This window comes from Nansenia antarctica (assembly GCF_963989245.1).
Source record: "Nansenia antarctica genome assembly, chromosome: 18".
NCBI classification, from domain to species: Eukaryota; Metazoa; Chordata; class Actinopteri; order Argentiniformes; family Microstomatidae; genus Nansenia; species Nansenia antarctica.
This window is the reverse complement of record NC_137691.1, coordinates 11,163,804-11,187,579: the sequence shown is the minus strand read 5'-3', so window position 1 is coordinate 11,187,579 and position 23,776 is coordinate 11,163,804. Positions and strand designations below refer to the sequence as shown.

The window sequence follows — 23,776 nt, the reverse complement described above, 5'->3', positions numbered from 1 at the left end:
GGTAATTTGGTAAGAGATGTAACAAAATGAGATATGTACAAACTAGATAACAGAAAAACATTATGTACAAAAAGGGTTAGGGTTAAGCAGAACCTTTACGAAACTGAACCGGGTCTGAATATAATTCCTTTTGAGAAATCTCCAGGAGCTGAAATGGACCCCAACCCTGTTCTCCAGAATATAACATCATACACATACAGCAGTAAATCATATGTACAGTCCACAGTTTAACTGGCATGTGTACATAATGTGTCTTCTTTATGACAGCAGAGAGATACCAGGGCCAACAGTAAACCTCTCTCTTCCATGGTTCAGTAGCATCCAAACTATGTTCATGTTGTGAGACGTGAGCCACCGGTCCATCCTGAGTCATTTTGGAAGCACTGTCCTTGTCCATCACTCAGACAGGGTGAGTAGTTAAGAGTAAACCAGATCTTTGATAAAGTGATACAACTTCCACTCTTAGGGTGCAAATTCCTATGATAGGTTAAAGAAGTACCTATTATCAACTCAATAGGGAAGACATGTGTGTCCCAAATGAATCACGTAACGGTACATTTCTTAGATTTGATTTGGAAGCCAACCAAACATGGAAACATTCTGCCAAATTATAAATGCACACTTTTGACTTCACAAATCTCAAAATGAACATTGCTTACTAATACATACTCAATAATAATAACTAAGTAATAATAGTAATTTAATCTCTCAACATGGAAGCAAAGAGTTTTGAAAACATACAATCTTTCTTAAAACACTTTAGGTACAATATGTATAATATCTACAGCAGCAGCTTTAGGAAGATATTGTCATCCTTTCTTCTTGTCAACATATCGTCTTCTGCAATACAAACAAACAAAAACATGACATTTCAAACAACCACTCTAAACATGCAGGCAACAGTATTTGTGTTCAAATAAATACACACACACACACACACAGTTACGGCGGTATCACTCTCCCCTGACCATGAACCCCTGACTGACCTGTTTGTTGTGACGCCGCATCTTGAAGGCAGAGGAATGTGTGTTATTGTTGTCCCCGGCCACTTCCTGTTCCGACTCCCGCTCCCTCTTCCCAGACCGCGCCCCTCGAACCAGAGGACCTGAAACCAGGACAGGAAGTACAGTACAGTCTAGTGTGAATCAGAGGACCGCAGAGACCAGGACATGAAGTACAGTACAGTCTAGTGTGATATCTATACAGCTATATAGGTTATACTGCATGTGTGTGTTATCTGTAAGTCAGCTACACATAGTAGATGAGGATAAGGAAACGCCTATCTTGACTGACTACAGCACTAAATGAAGAAATTAGTGTGAGGTGTTGCGTCAGTATGTGAGGTGTGTTGTCACTATGTGAGGTGTGTTGTCAGTATGTATGTGACATGGTTGCTTACCTGGATGCCGAGGCACAGCGAACTCATGGTCACTTCCTGACTGACACAGCTCCTGATTGGTCACTCCTCCATGCTCTGGGATGGACGCAAGGCAGCCTGCAATGGTCAACAACAACAAAAAGAGAGCAGGTTAGAGAAAGGAAGGAGTACGCTAGAATAATACGAATGCGAGGTCAAGACTGTGAGAGAGGATCTCAGCACGGTTGTGTCACAACTTACAATTAATATCTGTCGGTCCTGGTCGCTTCAGTCCACTCGGCCCCGCCTGCTCTCTGTTTTCCCTACGGCCTAGAGTGAGGGAGGAGAGGAGGAGAAGAAGAAGAGTGTGGCTCAGGAGGAGGGTCAACGGTGGTGTGACAGTATCATATTATGGCATATGTTTCTACGACAGGGCCGTGGGGACATGCTCACCATGGTGGCCGTTGGTCCCGCGGTGCTTTTTGCCAGTAGAGGGCGAAGTCGCCGCTTTGATCGCATTCACATTCACGTCCTCTGTGGAACTGGTCGGCACAACCGCTAGCAAGCCTATAAGGAGACAAAGGGAGAGAGAGGTTATTGACCTGGTGATGGAGAGAGAGAGAGAGCAGAAATCCAGAGGAGATAAAATGATAGACAGTGAGTGAGAGTGAGAGAGAGAAAGAGAGAAAGAGAGAGAGGGAGAGAGAGATAGAGAGAGAGAGACAGAGAGAGAGAGAGAGAGAGGGAGAGAGAGAGACAGAAAGAGAGAGAGACAGAGAGAGAGAGAGGGAGAGAGATAGAGAGAGAGATACAGAGAGAGAGAGAGAGAGAGAGAGAGAGAGAGGGAGAGAGAGAGAAAGAGAGAGAAAGAGAGAAAGATAAAAAAAAATAAACGAAAGGAGTTTTAAACACTTAAATCTCCACTCACTGAGTCCCCTGTATCGCGAGAGCTGCTGGTAGGTCTGCCTCATCCTCTCGATGTTGAGGCGGCTGGCCTCGGCGTGGTTGACCATGGGCCTGGGGTAGTCCACCCCCACCACGCACCCGGCCGCCCGCTGCACCTCCTCGGGGGCGTTCCACGGGTCGTACAGGTACTTGGCCGGGAAGTCTTTGAGGACGGGCAGGTAGCGCCTGGAAGCAAACCGATGAAGACGGAAAAAATCACTTCACTATCCACAGTACTGGAGATCTCTGACTCTGACACTGAACAGCCGTGCCTTTTTTTACCTACTTTAAGAGCCGTCTCGGGGGTCAAATGACCATAGTCTTTAGAATGCCAAGCTGCTATTTACACACAACGACCACTAGTTAGCCTGCCTCCTACACAAAAAAACCTGCAAAATAGCTTTACGCTAGCTTATCCTGATGTGATTTTGAAAATGTAAGGATACTGGGGTGGTAGAACGCACATATCTAGGAAAAGTCATGAAAGGAGGGTCCTGAAATTTGATAGGAGTGCAAGGATATACGTTTTTTTTTTTACTCACATGGTCAAATGACCCACTTTGACCCACTGCTGTTCTAGTGTTAAATCATCAATCAAATCAAATAAAATTATATTTGTATAGCGCATTTCTTGCAATTTCATGCGCTTCACATACTGACAGAGCCGCAAGCAGGCAAAAGTAAAAAACCTGTACACTATGTAGCCAGGAAAATTCCCTTGCAGCCCTCTACACATAGAGCGACTACTAACCAGTTTGCCTACCAGCACCCAGCGGTGGACCCCGACACCACCCCCGGGGAGCCCCCGCCGCCCCACACACCCAGCCCGCCCCACCACCAGCACACCCGTTGGGAGAGAAATGACGCTTACCTGATGAAGTCCCCGCTGGGGTCGATGCGTCGTCCGAAGCCCACGGGGCAGTAGCAGTGGAAGAACTGCTGGAAGAAGGAGCTGCAGGAGTGACTCATCCAGCTGCCCGCGTTCACGCTCCAGTCTGCATCCAGCAGCAGCTCATCAAACACCTGACAGGAACACAAAAGCAGAGCAGAGAGTCAGACACACATACAGAGACGCCACAGGTGGACCAAACAGGGATATATATATACTGTATGTCTCTGTCTCTCTCTCTCACTACCACTATCCTCTCCGCACTTCACCTCTTTCTCTCTCTCTCTCCTTCCATTCCTCCCATTCCCCCTCTCCCCGCACCTTCATGCCCCGCTCCCCCCTCACCTTCATGCCCTCCCTCCCTCACCTTCATGCCCTCCTCCCCCCTCACCTTCATGCCCTCCCTCCCTCACCTTCATGCCCTCCTCCCCCCTCACCTTCATGCCCTCCCCCTTCACCTTCATGCCCTCCTCCCCCCTCACCTTCATGCCCTCCCCCTTCACCTTCATGCCCTCCTCCCCCCTCACCTTCATGCCCCCTCACCTTCATGCCCTCCTTCCCCCCTCACCTTCATGCCCTCCTCCCCCCTCCCCTTCATACCCTCCTCCCCCCTCACCTTCATGCCCTCCTCCCAGCTGATCCACAGGTCTCCTCTGGTGAGGAAGCAGGCCACAGCGTGCCGGGCCAGGTGGTGGATCCAGCCCTCCTGCCTCAGCTGGGTCATGATGGCGTCGATCCAGGGGAAGCCCGTCCTGGCCTCGGCCCACTTGGCCAGCGCCTCGGGGTTGCGGTCCCAGGGGATGCGGATGCAGATGGGGTTGCCCTCCATCTTGTCGAAGCGCGGGTTGTTGGTCGCTGCCGTGTAGAAGAACTCGCGCCACAGGAGCTTGTCGAAGAGAGAGATGGGCGGGCTGCCCTTCATCTGCACCTGATGGAAACACATCAATATAAACAATCATACAGTATTATCATTGTGTTATTACTATTTAACTACTTAGTAAACTCCTGGTAATATAGGGTTGTGTGTGTTTGTGTATGTGTATGTGTATGTGTATGTGTATGTGTAATGTATGTGTATATGTAAGTATGTGTATGTGTATGTGTATGTGTGTGTGTGTGTGTGTGAGTGTGTGTGTGTTACCTTTTTGTAGAACTCAGCCAGTTTGTTGTAGAAGAGGCGGCAGGAGAGACAGCCAAAGCGCAGGTAGGGGCTGAGGCCCAGGGGGCTGGGAAGCAGGGGGTTGGCGGTGGTCTTGGGGGGCTGCAGAGAGAGAGAGAGAGAGAGAGAGAGAGAGCAAGGAGGACACTTAATGAACGACCGAAATTGACAAAACAGGATCTGAAGTTTGAATGTGAGTATTGAGTGTGAAGTTTGAGTGTGTGTGTGTGTGTGTGTGTTCACTTACGGTGGAGACGTCGTGGCCCAGCTGACTCTCTATCCTGGCCAGAGCTTCACTCTCCCCTCCCGGCCACGCGGCGGGGGGCAAGCCCTCTGTGTCAAAACCTACACAGAGAAACACAGGAAGTTGTCGTGAAATGTAGTTAAATGTAGTCTTTTGACCCAATGAGCAGAGTTGCTATTTGCACTTTCAGTTTTTTTTAAGGTTCTTTTTTTCTGAGTGGGGCAGTATTATAATATTATCATGTTTGTAATTTTATTGGATAGAGGTAGTGAGGGTAGACAGGAAAGTAAGGAGGAGAGGGCATGACAGCAGGGCAAGGGGCCGGATTCAAACCCATGCCGACATGGGCATAATGTGCACTGTAGACTGCGGTGCTAGACCACTGGACCACCCAAGACCACTGGACCCCCCCCAGACCAATGGACCACCCCAGGACCACTATCTATCTATATATGTATGTATCTACTAGTCAACTGTATGTTTAGAGGTTGCATTATACTGCATTTATACTGCATGTTAATGCATTTATACAGCATTCAACCGCCGAAGGCTGCAAATGTACACAGCATGAAACAACAACATTCCAAACTAGAATGCTATGAGCCTCTGATGTCCCTGTCTTACCTAGCTCCTCCAGCAGGGGGACGCCGTACTGCTCACTGTGGCCCTTGGTGACGGGGGTGACACAGCGCTGCATGCTGGCCCGGGACAGGGGCTCCATGGGGGGGTCCGGCGACGGCATGGCGGCAACCACGGTCTGGAAGCGCTTGAAGGTGAGAGGAGGCTGACCTCCGTTACACTCTATGATCCTGGGGGGGGAGGGGGGAGGATAGAGAGGGGAGGAGAGAGGATAGAATGGGGAGGAGAGAGGAGAGAGGGGGGAGGGGGGAGGAGAGAGGAGAAAGGGGGGAGGAGAGAGGATAGAGGGGGAGGAGAGAGGAGAGAGGGGGAAGGGGGGAGGAGAGAGGAGAGAAGGGGGAAGAGAGAGGAGACAGGAGAGAGGAGGGAGGAGGGAGGGGGAGGAGAGAGGAGAGAGGGGGGAGGAAGGAAGAGAGAGGGGGGAGAGAGGAGAGAGGGGGAGAAGAGAGGAGAGAGGAGAGAGGGGGAGGAGAGAGGAGAGAGGGGGGAGGAGAGAGGAGAGAGGAGAGGAGAGAGGGATGGGTGTGATTAGTTATTTAGGTCACTGTTCAGTGTACAGTAGGTTAGTATGTTCTGTAGGCACTCATGTACTTATATACAGTAGACATTTGCACTGCTTCGCATAGCACTGCTGCCCTCTAGTGGGATGAAGAGGAATTGAAGAGAAGAGTTGAAAGGTCACTCACTTGTCCAGGTCATACAGTGTGTGTGAGGTTCTGGAGATGACCTCCACCCCTGCCTCAGAGGCCAGCTTCCTGATGGCTGCATCCCTCTCCTTGCCGAAGGGCTCGGAGTCAGCCTCAAATGTCAGATGAGAGATGTTCCACTCCTACAGAAACACACACACACACACACACACACACACACACACACACACACACACACACACTCATTAAGAGTTCTGCTATTGTGGGCAGCAATTGTGTTTGAGTAATTCAGTCCTAGACTTGTAGTGGACATGTTTGCAGTCCTTCACTAGCCTGTATCAGTTAGTAGTGGGGGGGTTAGGGTTAGGGTTTGGAATAGGTTGGTACACACATACATGGGGGGGGCTGGGGTCTCACCTTGAAGAGGCGGGGGAAGATGTTGGCTGGCTGGCCACGGATCACAAACAGACGAGAGTTGAGCTTCCGGAGACTGGCGTCTAAGTCTTCCAGACACTGCAACAGAAACCTGGGACACAAGAGAGGGGAAGATGATACTGGTTATTACATTGTTATTACATTGTTATTACTCCAGCCAAAATTAATCCACTGCCAAAGAGTCTTTAAGCACATGTTTGTTGGATTGTGATATTAACACACCATCATCCAGGAACTACATCTAAGCCCTTTGACCATATATGGCCATAATACACGTTACATCATGTTAATACAATTACATCACCACTATGTAACATTGCATGTTTCTAGCACAACCTGCAGAAAAGAAGGCCACCACTAGAGAGCGCTGTCTACAACACAAAGAGTAGAGCTCTGCTGTCCCCACAAGAAGAATAACAACAACAACTTTAACACAAGCTGAGGGAATAGGCAGTATGTGATGAATACATTACAACATTGGTAATAGCTTCTTCACAAAAAAGTTGCCTGTATTTGCTCAACATACAGAGGTGATATTGTAAACTGTCTGTCTGTCTGTCTATATATCTATCTATCTGCAGTAGAACCCCTGTGGGTACTTGGTAAACCAGCAGGTCATGTGTGATGTCTTACACAACACAAGTTAGCAGCTGCACGTGATCTATTACACTGCTTTTATTATTTATCTATAATCCTCCGGGAACTGAAAGTCCTCACACACAGCCGTGGTACACTTTGTTCCAGAACACTTTGTTCCAGTGTGCTGTCAGACAGAATACTATACTATACTATACTATACATAGGCTAATACTATACTATACATAATAATTACATATGCCTACTGTAATTAGATTACATCACATTCAACTTTGTCATTCAACGTCATTGCACAGAGTACAAGTACTGGAACAATGAAACGTAGTTTGACATCTAACAGTGTTCAGTTCAGAAGACATGATATGTAGACAGTGCATGGTATTACAGTTTGAAGTATTATAGTGAGTATAAATAGCCTAAATAAATATAAATGGTGAATATACATTTTGGGCATTTAGCAGACGCCTTTATCCAAAGCGACTTAGAAAAAATACATTTGTCAACAACATTACAACAAACAATAGTGGAACAAACAATCGGCCTACTTGTACTCTGTCAATGACAATAGAGTTCAAGTTCAAGTTGAATCTAATCTAATCTAATATGGACAGCATGTCCAGATAGAATCAATACAACTGCAGCTTTACTGCACATGTTAAGTGACTGTATTTGGTTTGATTCCAACGGACTACAGATATTTCTGACCAGATCGTTTGGACGTCCGGACGGTGTCAGACGGACGACCCGGCGTGTTGGTGGAGAGTAAGTGATCTGAACACTGTGTGATCAGACTGGTAATGGACATACCATACTCCCAACAGGTGGTGTGTCTGTGTGTGTGTATGTTCCATTTGGTAAGCATCTTTATGCAAATGACACACTTTTTGAGAACGGATTACCAGTTGCAGTAGCCTTCGTCAGTTACAATATCTAATCATCATTCCTCTATTTGAAAGAATTGAGATATGGGTTAGTGGTGACCTAGTCTAGTGGACAGTGAGTTGGACTGGTGATCAGAAGAATGAGTTCAATTCCCACCTGGGAACACCACCACTAGTGTATCCTTGAGTAAGACCTGGGAACACCACTACTAGTGTATCCTTGAGTAAGACCTGGGAACACGACCACTAGTGAGCCAAGATACATGTGTACCAAATTAATTAGTTAACTTACAAAAGTGTACATTTGGACATAACTGTCAGTAACTGAGGCTCTAAGGTGCTACTATAGTATTCTTCCACACACAGCGTTTGAGGGGCCGCACTACCACCAGTTCACAGCCTGCAGCAAAGTAGGTCATCTCCTTGGTGACCGATGTGACTCCAACAAATCCAACTCTCAGCTGACACACTAACCTGACACTCGTTCAGGATGTGCGGTACTTTCAGCCACTAACATTTGTAAAGGGCAACGGAAATGAGTTTTATCTGGCAGAAAACAATTTTCCGTATGAATGCTTGGTCTATTTTTATCTTCAGAATAGAGACAGAGTTTCTGTATACTGAGTCATTCAATTATTTCTATTTTTTATCTTTTAAGCACAGTGTTACAATGTATTGGAGGCATACGGGCACCCTTAACAACAACAACAAGCTATGTTTGGACAGTCACAAGACAACAGGCTGTTCTGACCCTGATGATGATCAATAGCTAATCAAGCCCTGACAATGACCCCGATCCGTTCCACGATCGGTTCCACAGGCTACAGCAAACAACGATTGACTGGTTCAGAGTTGTGTATAGGAATCTGTGTTTGTTGACTTAGTAGCATAATCTGTCAATAACTCAAGAGGATCTAGCTAAGAGAAACTAGCCTCAGCCAGTGGCAGACCAGAAACTCATGGAAAACATGACAGTAGATGATTCTGTCATCGTCAGCACATGCATGCCATTTGTACTGTGAGAGAGGAATGGGGAGAATGAGGTAGGAGAGATTGAATAATGCCGTAGTCATAACATGAGATGCCAGTCTGAGAATGCAGACCTGTTTTAGTGTTAACCTATGCTGTTGTTGCCTCACTGCCAAATGTTACAGCAGCTGGTGAAAGCAGGAACAAATCGGCAACCAATCAAAATGTTCGGACAAGATTCAGAACATTTTTAATACATTTCAATGTTGTTGAAAATCAATGACACACTCGCTAGTCAAGCCAAAATATTGCAATGCAATGGATTCAGTGAGTAATGCACACTAACTCTACACTAACTAGATAGTATTGGGGATTACTCACTGAATCTATTACATTGCAATGTTTTGGCTTGACTCGGAAGCGTGTCATTGATTTTCAACAACATTGAAATGTATTTAAAATGTTCAGAATAAACTGCTGGGATCAAAAGAGCATCTCACCACGTGAAGCCTTCTAGCAACAGAGCACAGCATAGATATGTCACAGCATAGAGACGTCACAGCATAGAGACGTCACCGCATAGAGACGTCACAGCATAGAGACGTCACCGCGTAGAGACGTCACAACATAGAGACGTCACAGCATAGAGACGTCACCGCATAGAGATGTCACCGCATAGAGACGTCACCGCATAGAGACGCCACAGCATAGAGACGTCACCGTATAGAGACGTCACCGCAATGACCGCATAGAGACGTCACAGCATAGAGACGTCACGGCATAGAGACGTCACGGCATAGAGACGTCACGGCATAGAGACGTCACGGCATAGAGACGTCACGGCATAGAGACGTCACGGCATAGAGACGTCACCGCATAGAGACGTCACAGCGTAGAGACGTCACCGCGTAGAGACGTCACAGCATAGAGACGTCACAGCATAGAGACGTCACAGCATAGAGACGTCACCGCATAGAGACGTCACAGCGTAGAGACGTCACCGCGTAGAGACGTCACAGCATAGAGACGCCACAGCATAGAGACGTCACGGCATAGAGACGTCACCGCATAGAGACGTCACCGCATAGAGACGTCACAGCGTAGAGACGTCACCGCGTAGAGACGTCACAGCATAGAGACGTCACGGCATAGAGACGTCACGGCATAGAGACGTCACCGCATAGAGACGTCACGGCATAGAGACGTCACCGCATAGAGACGTCACAGCATAGAGACGTCACCGCATAGAGACGTCACAGCGTAGAGACGTCACCGCGTAGAGACGTCACGGCATAGAGACGTCACGGCATAGAGACGTCACGGCATAGAGACGTCACAGCAAACACAGAGCGGAACCACAGCAGCAGGACGGGTTTGTTTGGGTCAGGTGTTTTGTGTCCCTCACCTCCACCTGTTGACGCCCAGGTTGGAGGAGCCGGCAAACCAGGGATCCAGGAAGTAAACACAGCGCACGGTGTCTGCATCACGAACGGCCTCCAGCAGGGCAGGGTTGTCATGGAGACGGAGGCCCTTCCTGAACCAGTGGATTGAGTTCTTGGCCATGTTTGTGTTTAACACAGCGCCTGTAGGAGGAACAGTTTACAGGAATGTTAGGAATGGATGTTACAATAGGTAATGTTAATGCAAATTAGAATAGAATAATGAAGAAGAAGAAAAAGAAGGTACAAAATCAATTTAAAGAAAATAAAAATGAACCAAACAACATCAAAAGTAGGTTTAACATGCATATTCAACAGGGTCAATGTGACATAATTCATTCAGGTCCGAGTCATATGCTCTCCAGCACGATGTTATGCTGTGACAGATACGTAATCTAATGTGTCAGATGTGAAATCACAAGAGGTAGAGGCAATTATTGCAACACATATTTAAAAATAATCAATTAAGCAAAAGGTATGCTCATAAGAAATGTCTAAAATGTTGCAAATATGCCACACTTCCAAAAGGTCAATCTGAAACTAGAGACAGACCTCATAGATAACATGCCAACTTGTAACAGTAGGCTAAATGAGGAACAAATCATAAAAAGGGTCAACATGACTTCACACTACTTGTTAAAGAGGTTCATACTTTGAGCTGCAACGTTTGCAGGAAAAGCGCTATACAAATAAAGTTATTATTATTATTATTATTATTATTATTATTATTATACATACAGCCCTACTGTCTTACTGAATTATTATGACATAGTTCCAAAATTAAGCCACTTTATTGACTTTATGTAAGTGTGTAACAGTAGTATTCCCACCTTTCATTACAGAATGGACACATTATAATGAATGCATTATTATATAAATATATTCTGATAAGCAAAAAAATCATCACATCTCACCTCGCGTGGTCAGAGTTGGTTGTGGGACAGTAACGTTGTGTTCCAGGGTATAAGATGTTCTGAGTTCAGGTTTGGTTCAACCCAAGGATGGGACAGACTGTTCCATAACACATGTCACTACTGCGCATGCCCGATGTTTCTTTCGACCTTTCTTGGTCTAGACATACAGCAGACTAGATAGTGTATCTACTTATTAGTTGAATCTGATGAACAACCAACCAGCTGTTGATGGTCTTATTTAATATTAAGCCTTGAGGCAATACAATGACACGTATTACCGTGTTGAGCCAATGTGTATACATATGAACTCACATCATCAAACAAGGTTGCGAACATTTATGGTAAATCACAAAGGCTTCACTGTCTAGTTACAGAAAGCTATGTTACCGTAAGCTACAGAACAGTGACCTAGAAAAGGAGCCATTCTATTGGTTGATCTCCCAGTGACGCAGAAGGAGAGCGCTGTTTCTATTTTATAAAAAATATTTTGTTTTTGATACATGTTTTTATTATGGCGAAAAGACTAGTATTTAAAGTTACAGCTACATTTTGTCTATATAAAACCACGCACTGTCTGTTTTCCTGTCAAATATATGATTGATTGGTTTCTTTATGGAAGACCCCGGATGATCACGGGCGATGAAGTTCAACAGAAGCCATTATGGCTCAAAGCAGCGCAGTTTGTAGCTAAAACATGGGCTTCAGGTGCAACTGTGGACTCAAGTCAAGTCAAGTCAAGTCATGTGGTCATTACATTGAATACAAGTATACAATGCAATTAAATGCTTAAGGCAGAGCACCTCTACAACTCAATCATCATCAACAATAAAATGCAACACGTATAATATATAAAATATAAACTAACAGTAATGAAACAGTAAAAAAAACAAAAAACTGTTTTCACACCAACTTATCAACATTTCATTCATTCATTCACACTTCTGCATCTCTGGGTTTTTGTTTGGGCAAACGCAGGGGCACTTTGTTTGGGGTCCTTCAAGTCAGCCAGGCGCCAGTGGCTCTCTGTTAGCAACAAAGGCTGCTTCTGTGAACACATCTGATCGGAGACTATTTCTTTGCGTATTCGTGGATCAATAACTGTCCAGGGATGAATTTAGAGTTGCTCGGTAATTATAATACATCCTTACTTCGCTGCATGGAGGCACGGCTGCATGGGAACCATTTATGGCAAGCTAACACTTAGCATGCTAGGCTAGCTGAACTAGCGACCTGTGTGTGTGTGTTTGAACGGAGCTGTCATGTTGTGATGATGGAGCCAGGGTAGATGACTAACATTGGCTTGCTTGTTTGTAAACAAACAGTGATGTTTGACCATCTCTCTAACCATTTGATTACGTTTCTCTTCCAGAGTCTTTCGGGCAGAACTACCCAGAGGTAAACCCATGTTTTTCTGCGTCTCTACACAGTAGATCTGCTAATCATTACACGTTTATTTTTGATTGATAATGTAGTAAAAACAATAATAATAATAAATTATATTAAATATCTAGCTATATAAAGTATGAGATAACAAAAAGCGGTATAAAAACATGGTTTTCACCAGGTACGAGGAGGAAGAAGGGCTTTGATAGTCACCAGGGCCCCATTCCACTAAGGTCGATTATCTTCTAGATAAACTAGATAAAGTTCTAAGCCTCGATAATGTTAGCTTGCGTTCGGTTCCATCAATGTGGCTCAAATAATTCGCTGCTTGGTTGAGCTCCTTCTGAGTCAGATATAATTAGCCTGGTCGCGACCAGGCTAAAACACTGGCTAAAGTAAGACACGTGTCAAAAAAGGCTCACAGGCGGAAACTACATCCCGAACGACAGTTCCTCTTTTAGGAAATATTAGTTCCCACTTCACACGAGATAGATAGATGGATAGGTTGACTGTGTGATAGATAGATAATTTGATATTTTGAAAGTGTGATCGATCGATAGATAGATAGATAGATCAATAAATAAAAGAGTGTAAAAAAAATAAATATAGCATAATTATTTCAACTTGCATTGCTGTCATCATAGCGGTCTGGCTGGCGCAGTGGTTAAGGCAACCAGCTGGAGTTCCAAAGGTTGCGAGTTCGAGACTTGACTAAGCGATTTGTTGTTGTTGTTGTTGTTGTTGTTTTTTTACATTTAACCGAAGATTTCATGCAAAGGCTTCAAACACCATTGTAATCGTGTCAGTTATTGTAAATTAGCCTGCACCATAATTGTATAGCCTACATACTTTTTTAGATGAGATTTTAAATTAGATTCAGACAACGAAATGCAGTAAAAAGTGTGTCTGAAGAGGGATTCGAACCACCGTCTAAAAATGATGAATAAATCCTATGGCAGCGGTCGATACCACTAGGCCATTGTGGCGATATGACGGTTTGTAGCCTGCTGCGTATTTAGCCCGCCGCATTTATTTAAATCGCCGATATACTAAGCCACCTTTAGTGGAATGGCCCCCAGTTGTTTTCACAGATTATTTGTTTATTTACATTATCTGTTTTCTATTGTTGGTAAATACGTAAATAAATGTGATTTAATTTAAAAAAGATTATATTAATATTGAAGTTAACTGCAGATTATTAATTATTAATCTCTGATTATTGGAGAAGGGGTAGGATTAAATAAACTTATGCTTTTTCCTACTCCATTTCGGACATGTTAAGTAAATAGTGTTTTTTGTTTTGTTTTGTTTTTGTTTTGTTTTTTCTTGTTTTTGTTTTGTTTTTTGTTGTTATAACTATTTCTTTTTTCACATGTTCGAAATAAAGCTTTCATTCATTCATTCATTCATTCATAACTGTATGAAATATCATTATTTCCTCTCTACTGATGAGATCCTGTCCATGCCGATTCCAGTGCAAGTCTAAGTGCCCAAAGTTTGGTGCTTCATGTCTTTCTTAATTGTGTGTATGTATGTGTGTGTGTGTGTGTGTGACTGTATTTAAAACTCTGACATGACAGGAAGCAGATGGCACTCTGGATTGTATCAGTATGGCCCTCACCTGCACCTTCAACCGCTGGGGCACCCTCCTGGCCGTGGGCTGCAACGACGGCCGCATCGTCATCTGGGACTTCCTCACGCGGGGCATCGCCAAAATCATCAGTGCACACATCCATCCCGTCTGCTCGCTATGGTAAGATGATGATCTAATGACTGAAAACCCCCCCGAAGTGAACAATACCGTTGCACTGTTTAGATGTCCTTTGTTTTGGACCTGCAGTCATTTGTCTGTAAACATGTGTTGTTGAATCTGTACCGTTCTCTCTGCCCTGGCCCTGTGTGTGTGTGTGTGTGTGTGTGTGTGTGTGTGTGTGTGTGTGTGTGTGTGTGTGCAGTTGGAGTCGAGACGGTCACAAGTTGGTCAGCGCGTCCACAGATAACATCGTGTCCCTGTGGGACGTCCTGACGGGAGACTGTGACCAGAGGTTCCGCTTCCCCTCCCCCATCCTCAAGCTGCAGTACCACCCCCGAGAACTGTGAGTGGCAAACATGGGACTGGTTCTTAGCCCGTTTCTTAGCCTTACATGCTTGCGTTCACGCTTCTTCACTACTGGTTCTACCAGGATCATTTCCCCCTCAACTCATCTCGAATTCTTGTACAGGAATACCATTTCGGTAAAAAATGGACCGACCTTCTCCTCTTGTCTTCCAGGGACAAAGTCCTGGTGTGTCCCATGAAGTCAGCTCCGGTCCTGCTGACCCTGTCGGACTCCAAGCACGTTGTCCTGCCGGTGGACGACGACTCGGACCTGAACGTGGTGGCGGCCTTCGACCGGCGGGGGAAGTACATCTACACAGGCAACGCCAAGGGAAAGGTGAGAGGTCACTGTGGTTTAAGGGGCAGACTGGGGCCAGTGTAGTTCAGAAGCCATGTTGTTTATGTTAGTCGTTTGGTGACACTTGGTTACACAACCCTTTTTTATACGGAGCAGAAGAGGTCACGGGGTCACGGGTCTGACTCAGAGGGAGGTAGCTTCTGTCACGTCCGTTTGCATTTGCGAATACAAGGAATCTGTTGAAAGGAGAGTTTTGCTGAATTGTCATCGCATTGAGAGTTATCTGTCATCCTATTCTTTATTTGACATGTTTTTGTGGGCTTTAGAGCGGAGCTATCTTGAGTTCCGAGCCAGACGTCCTGTGTGTTTCTGCACCCAATACGCAATGAAAGTCCATATGTCTAACACGTGCAGTTTGTGACGTTACTGACTTACTGTGTGTGACTGTGTCTGTGATTGTCTGAGTAAGGATATACTGATGTTTGTCTGTGTAAGGATATACTGATGTTTGTCTGTGTGAGGATATACTGATGTTTCTCATGTATGTCTCTCTGTAGATCCTGGTGTTGAACACAAACACCCAGGACCTGGTGGCGTCATTCCGGGTGACCACAGGGACCAGCAACACCACGGCCATCAAGTCCATTGAGTTTGCACGCAAGGGCAGGTGAGTGGTCCTGGGTTAGGGCTAGGATTGCAGGCAGTGTACTGACGTGACAGAGAAAACATGTCGAGAACATGTCGAGAACATGTGTAAAAACAGTGTAATTACCTTTCATGTGATCGTCTATGAAGTGAACTGTAACCCTTATGTTGAATGCGCTGCAGAGACAGATTTTAGTTTTTGGGTGCCTGTACATGAGAATATCTCAAAGAATTGAATTCTCACCAGCCACCTTCCTTCCCTCTCTCCTCTCCTCTCACTCCTTTCGTCTCTCTCCTCTCCTCCCCCTCCTCTCCTCGCCCTCCTCTCCTCTCCTCCCCCTCCTCTCCTCTCCTCTCCTCTCTCACTCCTCTACTCTCTCTCCTCTCCTCTCACTCCTCTCCCCTCTCTCCCTCCTCTCTTTCACTCTCCTCTCCTCTCCTCTTCTCTCTCTCACTCCTCGCATCTCTCCTCTCCTCTCCTCTTCTCTCTCTCTCCTCTTCTCTCTCACTCCTCTCATCTCTCTCCTCTCCTCTCCTCTCCTCTCCTCTCCTCTCCACTCCTCTCCTCTCCTCTCCACTCCTCTCCTCTCCTCTCCTCTCCTCTCCTCTCCTCTCCTCTCCTCTCCTCTCCTCTCCTCTCCTCTCCTCTCCTCCCCTCCTCTCCTCTCATCTCTCTCCTCTTTCCCTCCTCTCCTCTCCTCTTCTCTCTCTCCAGTTGTTTTCTCATCAACACAGCAGACAGGATCATCCGTGTGTATGATGGCAGGGAGATACTGACCTGTGGGAGGGACGGGGAGCCAGAGCCCATGCAGAAGCTCCAGGACCTGGTCAACAGGTACACACACACACACACACACACACACACACATTCAAACTAATACACACACACAACAACATGTTCCTAGTGCAACTTTGATGATAAATACATTTTAAAAAGTTTATCTAGCTCACTGCTCTTTCGCTCTCTCTCCTTCCTCCTCCTCCCCCCCTCTCTCTCTCCTTTCACATCCTCCTCCTCCCCCTCTCTCTCTCCTTCCACGTCCTCCTCCCCCTCTCTCTCTCCTTCCTCCTCCTCCCTCTCTCTCTCTCCTTTCACATCCTCCTCCCCCTCTCTCTCTCTCCTTTCACGTCCTCCTCCTCCCCCCCTCTCTCTCCTTTCACGTCCTCCTCCTCCCTCTCTCTCTCCTTCCACCTCCTCCCCCTCTCTCTCTCCTTTCACGTCCTCCTCCTCCTCCCCCCCTCTCTCTCCTTTCACGTCCTCCTCCCCCCCCCCCCTCTCTCTCCTTTCACATCCTCCTCCTCCCCCTCTCCCTCTCCTTTCACGTCCTCCTCCTCCTCCCCCTCTCTCTCTGCAGGACTCCATGGAAGCGGTGTTGTTTCTCTGGGGATGGGGAGTATATTGTGGCGGGCTCGGCGCGTCAGCACGCCCTCTACATCTGGGAGAAGAGCATCGGGAACCTGGTGAAGATCCTCCACGGGACCAGAGGAGAGCTGCTGCTGGACGTGGCTGTAAGGATGTTCTATCTCTGTCTGTCTGTCTGTCTCTATCTGTCTGTCTCTATCTGTCTGTCTGTCTGTCTGTCTGTCTGTCTGTCTGTCTCTATCTGTCTGTCTGTCTGTCTGTCTCTCCCTCTCCTGTTCTGTCTCTATCTGTCTGTCTCTATCTGTCTGTCTGGCTCTCCCTCCCTCTCCTGTTCTGTCTCTATCTGTCTGTCTCTATCTGTCTGTCTGTCTCTTTCTGTCTGTCTGTCTCTCCCTCTCCTGTTCTGTTCTGTCTCTATCTGTCTGTCTGTCTCTATCTGTCTGTCTGTCTCTCCCTCTCCTCTCTATCTGTCTGTCTCTGTCTCTCCTCTCTATCTGTCTGTCTCCCTCCCTCCTTCTCTCTATCTGTCTGTCTCTCCCTCTCCTCTCTATCTGTCTGTCTCTCCCTCTCCTCTCTATCTGTCTGTCTCTGTCTCTCCTCTCTATCTGTCTGTCTCTCCCTCTCCTCTCTATCTGTCTGTCTCTGTCTCTCCTCTCTATCTGTCTGTCTCCCTCCCTCTCTCTATCTGTCTGTCTCCCTCCCTCCCTCTCTCTATCTGTCTGTCTGTCTGTCTCCCTCTCTCTCTCTATCTGTCTGTCTCCCTCCCTCCCTCTCTCTATCTGTCTGTCTGTCTGTCTGTCTCCCTCTCTCTCTCTATCTGTCTGTCTCCCTCCCTCCCTCTCTCTATCTGTCTGTCTGTCTCCCTCTCTCTCTCTATCTGTCTGTCCTCCACAGTGGCACCCTAACCCTAACCCCTGCCCCTCCCTCCACAGTGGCACCCTGTGCGGCCGATAATCGCCTCCATCTCCAGCGGAGTGGTCTCCATCTGGGCTCAGAACCAAGTGGTGAGTCTCTAGATCCTGCCCTCTACTACTGCACTGTTCATCAGTCCTGGTCCATGAAGAGTTCCACGGTGTTCAGGCTTTAGTTCTAGTCCGTTACTAGAACACCTTATTGAGCTGATGAAGGGCTTAATGGTTAGTTGAATAAAGTTAGTTACGTCAAAATGACACCTACACCGAAACAAGAGCGTACCGCCATAGTTCTGTAAACACACCAAGAACGAGACGTGATAGGCTATATTTCAGAAAGGGAAGCTATCTGAAAAAACATTTTGGCTACTCTTCATAACGGGAGGCTTGAAACCTCAACAACTCATCTACCATTTCAGTGAAGTAGCCTATACCTGCATGACATCAACAATTGCACCAACACGTGTCATTTTTAATACAAGTCTAAAATGCGATCCTTTCAATGTGTGCAGGCTGATTTCTGCAAGTTTCCTACTTAGTTTTAGGATGCTTTGGGATTATTTGTGATCCCCCTGCAATGCTCTTCGTTGCCGAGGAGAATAGACTCGAGGCGCAAAATGACACTTTTCTTTCAAGTGAGCCCTGTTTCGTAGATGAGCTGCTTTTACATGACTTCATCAGTCTCATAGATCACCATGAGTTGTTAAACCGCAGCTCACGATATGAAGACGTTACGGTGCCGTAACAGTAGTGGTGGCGTTTGTCTGTTAGTGCTGAACTGGAATGAAAGCCTGCACACCTTACCTCAGGACCAGGGTGGAAGAAAACACCTAGACGTGTACCCTACGCTGACATTACTGTATACAGTAGAAACAACATAGATAGAGGATATTCCCACCAAGTCTGTCAGAGGTTCAACGCTGTGTTGTTTTGTGTTTCAGGAAAACTGGAGTGCGTTCGCCCCTGACTTCAAAGAGCTGGACGAGAACGTGGAGTACGAGGAGAGAGAGTCTGAGTTTGACATTGAAGACGAGGACAAGAGTGAACCAGAGCAGACAGGTAGAAACACGCACACGAGCGCACACATACACACACACACACACACACACAAACACAGTACCGAGTGTGTTCATGTGTGTAAACGAAGCACGCTCTGCCAGCCACGTTCTCATGCTAACACACAGTGTGTGTGTGTCCCAGGGGCCGACGCTGCGGAGGATGAGGAGGTGGACGTGACCTCTGTTGACCCCATCGTGGCCTTCTGTAGCAGGTGATGATGATGATGATGATGATGATGATGATGATGGCGGCACAGTGTCCTCCTGTGATCCACATGAGCGTCTGAATACACGGTGTCTGCTTCCCCCTCCCTTAGTGACGAGGAGCTGGAGGACTTCAAGGCCCTGCTGTACCTCCCCATCGCCCCCGAGGTGGAAGACCCCGAGGAGAACCCCTTCGGCCCCCCCCCGGACGCCGCGGGCCAGACCACCCCCGTGGAGGAGGCCGCCGCGGCCCCGACGGGGACCGGGGACAAGAAGCAGCGGCAGCCGTCCTCCGAGGGGGCGCCGTCCAAAAAGAAGGCCCGGACCACCACCATCGAGCTGCAGGGGGTGCCTAGTGATGGTGAGAGGGTTAGGGTCTGTCTCCTGTTCTGTTCCTGTTCTGTTCTGTCTCTGTCTGTCTGTCTCTATCTGTCTGTCTGTCTCTCCCTCTCCTCTCTATCTGTCTCTCCCTCTCCTCTCTATCTGTCTCTCCCTCTCTCTATCTGTCTGTCTCTCTCTCTCCTCTCTATCTGTTTGTCTCTCCCTCTCCTCTCTATCTGTCTGTCTCTCCCTCTCTACTCTATCTGTCTGTCACCCTCCCTAGGCCCAGTCATGGTGAGAGGGTTAGGAGGGTTAGGCCCAGTGATGGTGAGAGGGTTAGGGTTAGGTCCAGTGATGGTGAGAGGGTTAGGTACCACACACACACACACACACACACACACACACACACACACACACACACACACACACACACACACACACACACACACACACACAGAGAGGAGCTCCTCCTAACCCTGGCCCTCCCTCTGTTCTTTCTCTCCACAACTCAGAGGTGCACCCCCTGCTGGGCGTGAAGGGCGACAGCAAGTCCAAGAAGAAGACAGCGGGGCGGCCCAAAGGCTCCAAAGGTAAAGAGAAAGACTTCTCCTTCAGGCCCAAGCCCTACAGGGGCGACAGGCCTTACCCCATGGATGGAGCGGGAACTGAAGGAGGAGGAGGAGGAGGAGGAGGAGGTGGAGGAGGAGGAGGAGGAGGAGGGATGATGATGATGAAGGGCAGAGCAGAGGGGGGCCTGTCCACGTCAGGTAAGGACTCCCAACACCCACGCCATGGGAGCTACGCTAACCCCCGCTAGCTACTATGTTTCACCAGCGTCCACAGCCCGGACCACCCTGCCCTCCCTCCCTACAGTCAGCCATTGACACGCCCCAGCACCCCCCCTACCCCCCTACCCCCCACCCTCACATTGACGACCCCCCAACCCTTAAAGTTCTGCCCACCTCAACCCCACACAACCTCCCTCAAAATGAATTAGAAAGTAATTCTGTGGAAAACTATGAAACGTGGTGGAGGGAAAAAACAAATAAATCAATTATCGAATCATGACATGATGGTTACAATTATTTCCCTTTGGAGATGCTGATAATTAAAAAAGTATCTCCCTCTGGGAAAGGAGGGGGTCGTTGAAATGTCGGCTTCCCGGTTGTCGGTTTTGGTCCACCTTCAGTCTTCCAAAATGGCCGCCTGCTACCGGGGGCCTCTCTCCTGTGGCTAGTTTCATCTACTTCCTGCTTGCCTCTGCCTTGATCCTCCTGCTCCACTCCCGCCTCGCTCCTCCCTGGGCTTGTGTGTGTTATACATGGGTGTGTGTCCAGGTATGCTTCTGTATGTGGATTACCTGTGTATATGTGTGGCTCTAGGTCTCCTCTCTCTCTTTCAGTGTGTGTGTGTGTGTGTCTGCTTGCTCCAATGTTGTATGGATGTCTGTAGTGTGTGTGTAATCAATGTTTCTAAGATTTGCTGTGCTTTGGTTTTAACAACTGTGTCAAATCATCCTGTTGGACTACAATGAAACACTCAGAGAGGAGCCAAACGGACCCAATACTGGTTCTTGGTTCTGACCCAATCACATGTATTGTTGTCCCACAGGATGTTGACAACTGTTGGTAATTTTTTTTGCCTATTTTACAAGTAGTCAAACTTGTCTAGAAGAAACATCCACTTAAAGGATTATATGGCAAAAACTGCATTGGAGGAGTGCTCACCAAACTATGCTAGTTCTCGTCCTCATTACAAACTCAGGGCTCTCAAGTCTCACGCATTGGGCGTGAGACACACGCATTTCAACCCGTTCACACGCTCACACGCCACACCTTGTCTCACGCCCAATGCGTGAGACTTGAGAGCCCTACAAACTTAATAAATACCGCCTTCAACTTCAAAACTCCTTTGCTAGTCATACAATCACGTAACTAAGAAATTCGCTGGAATTAAACTTGAAAGTGATTTATGACTGTTATGAAGTTTGTCTTCTAAAATCTGGAATGGGAGGGGTTTGTTTTGGGGATGTGGTCATCTGTCTTCATTCTGACTGTGTTGGTGCCTTTCCTACAGGGAGCCTGATGTCACAGTCCTACAAACAGCATGATATCCAGGGGCTGGACTGATCCAGTAGAGAACGGCGCCCTCTGTGGCTATGGAGGAGGTACAACAGCCACCTACAGGCTGTTACCAACTCCTCCTAACCTCCAAAGACTCTGACACCCTTCAAAAGACTCATTATAACATCATAACTTGTGATACCTGTCGCCATAGTTACATGGACGACTCCCTACAGGAACTGCTGTATGAGAGCTGATTATGGCCGAACAGGATTGTGAGTTCTGACCAACCGGCATTAAGGCAGACACCTCTTCTTTTTCACATTTTTTGATGAATAACAGAAACAGACAAGAGGAAGCAACCATGTTTTTAGTATAGGACCTCTTCTCTTTCTCCTGTTTTTCTGTCTATTTCTCTGTATAATGCAAAATGTGTGAAGTGACGTCTTGTCTGGTCTGCTTTTAACACTGTTTCCAGACACATGTTGTCTTTTTATATACATATTATTAAACCATTTTGAATATTGGTGACTGGACCACAGTGTGTGTGCATGCTGTGTGCATGCATGCCTTGACTTATTTAAGTTGTTCTTGTGTGGAAGAGGTATGATAATGGCATCACTGATTCTTAACATAGAGCTTAGATGAAGAGTGACATGGCCAGAGAAAGCACCGGCTGTCTTTCCCATTTCGACGTGTGATGGCATGAGGGGGTGCTACCTAATAACTATGGTGGGACTTCCTATGAACTTGGGAAAGCATCAGCCAATTGGATCAATGCATGGTCTTCTTCAATAGGTTTGTAAACCTATAGGTTGTAAATGGCTTTCAGGTACATGACATGACCCCATCTACTGGTGCCAAGAAATGCCTAACCTGAGACACTGGAGTGGAGTTAACACATACAATCAATCAATGGTGACAATAATTGATTTAATAAAGAAAAAGCTGAGTTACTGTCAAACAGTTTTGTACACAGTTCTAACAATTTATCTGAGGAGGGAAAAGGGGGCAGGGAGAGAACAAAATCTGGAAACATGGAGGTGCTACAGGGAAAGGAAAATAATTGAGATGAGCAGGATGTTCCATTTACGTTGAGAGAGTTAGAAAAGAGCATTGGCTAAAGCGGGCATGACTGCACCAGGGAAGGATGAATGAATGAATGAAAGCTTTATTTCGAACATGTGAAAAAAGAAATAGTTATAACAACAAAAAACTAAACAAAAAACACTATTTACTTAACATGTCCGAAAAGGAGTAGGAAGAAGCAAGCTTATTTAATCCTACCCCTTCTCCAATACTCAGAGATTAATAATTAATAATCTACAGTTAACTTCAATATTAATATAATATATATATATTTTTTTTTTATTAAATCAAATTTATTTACGTATTTACATATTTACCAACAATAGAAAACAGATAATGTAAATAAACAAATAATCTGTGAAAACAACTATCAAAGCCCTGGATGGAATAGAAGTAGATGGCAGTAGTGTAATGTTAAGGATGTTATGGATGCAAGCTGCCGTTAGATCCAACAGAAGAAGAAGAAGAAGTTAAACCCAAAAGAAGGAGAGTCATCTTCTGGTCGACACCACCATGAATGAAGATGGAAGGGATGACACATATCAGCACAGATATCTATACTATAATAATATCTATGCATATCAGGGCATGGATCATATAGCAACCGCAGTATTAAAAGGTAATGTCAATGTGTTCATACCCATCTAACCTTTCTCCTTCGCACGTTAATGTAAGCTAATGTAACTGGGTAACTAACATTGCCTGTTAACAGTTAACTGCACGAAAACACCTGCACGTTGCTTAGATAGAAAGTGCGTTATTGCCAGAGATAGTGTGTTGAGATAAGGTGTAAATGTGCTGTCATGCCAAATACTGTCCGGGTGCCAAAATGTGTCCGGGTTAAGTAATCAGGGGTGCACTCATAAATACGCTCTGGGATTCGGCTCTGTGTGCTCAGCGCTATGGTTTCAACTGGAATCAGTTCATTTCCTAACCTTCAGAGAGCACCTCGGGTGTGCTCTGGCACTTTCAGAGCATATTTATGAACGCACCCCAGTCCCCAGGTCTTTCAATGCCATGGCGTTTGTTGCTATGGTGACGATAGCATTCCAGCATGCTAATGTTACCGTGTTGGCTAGTTTAGCAAACAGCCAAAGTAGTGATAAATATAATTCCATAACTGGATACTACTTTGTTTCTGATCATATCTAGCTAGCTAGCTTAGTTATTTACTTATCATCTTAGCAGCATGCCAGTTATTTGCCAGAACTGTTACTGTCCCAAATGT

General features: G+C 46.4%; 2 protein-coding genes across 3 annotated transcripts; one reads left to right on the top strand and one right to left on the bottom strand.

Annotated features, from left to right (window-relative positions):
- Positions 1-470: 470 nt before the first annotated feature.
- Positions 471-11,201, bottom strand: cry3b (cryptochrome circadian regulator 3b). Its single transcript, XM_080548153.1, has 15 exons — positions 11,116-11,201; positions 10,168-10,345; positions 6,298-6,406; positions 5,920-6,062; positions 5,219-5,403; positions 4,598-4,695; positions 4,333-4,452; positions 3,808-4,119; positions 3,174-3,325; positions 2,286-2,488; positions 1,811-1,924; positions 1,619-1,687; positions 1,400-1,495; positions 987-1,105; positions 471-840 (listed from the first exon to the last, which is right to left on the bottom strand). The coding sequence occupies exons 2-15, from the start codon at positions 10,323-10,325 to the stop codon at positions 826-828; spliced, it is 1,893 nt and encodes a 630-aa protein (XP_080404279.1). The 5' UTR covers positions 10,326-10,345; positions 11,116-11,201; the 3' UTR covers positions 471-825.
- Positions 11,202-12,105: 904 nt separating this feature from the next.
- rbbp5 (retinoblastoma binding protein 5) lies at positions 12,106-21,931 on the top strand. 2 transcript variants are annotated; one of them, XM_080548601.1, is made up of 14 exons: positions 12,106-12,242; positions 12,485-12,510; positions 14,079-14,251; positions 14,454-14,594; positions 14,771-14,933; positions 15,452-15,561; positions 16,255-16,374; positions 16,895-17,048; positions 17,835-17,906; positions 18,755-18,872; positions 19,014-19,083; positions 19,189-19,436; positions 19,909-19,986; positions 21,473-21,931. In XM_080548601.1, the coding sequence occupies exons 1-14, from the start codon at positions 12,224-12,226 to the stop codon at positions 21,523-21,525; spliced, it is 1,545 nt and encodes a 514-aa protein (XP_080404727.1). In that variant the 5' UTR covers positions 12,106-12,223; the 3' UTR covers positions 21,526-21,931. The 2 variants fall into 2 exon arrangements, with proteins under 2 accessions (XP_080404727.1, XP_080404726.1); XM_080548600.1 differs by having other exon boundaries at positions 19,909-20,163.
- The last annotated feature ends 1,845 nt before the right edge of the window (positions 21,932-23,776 follow it).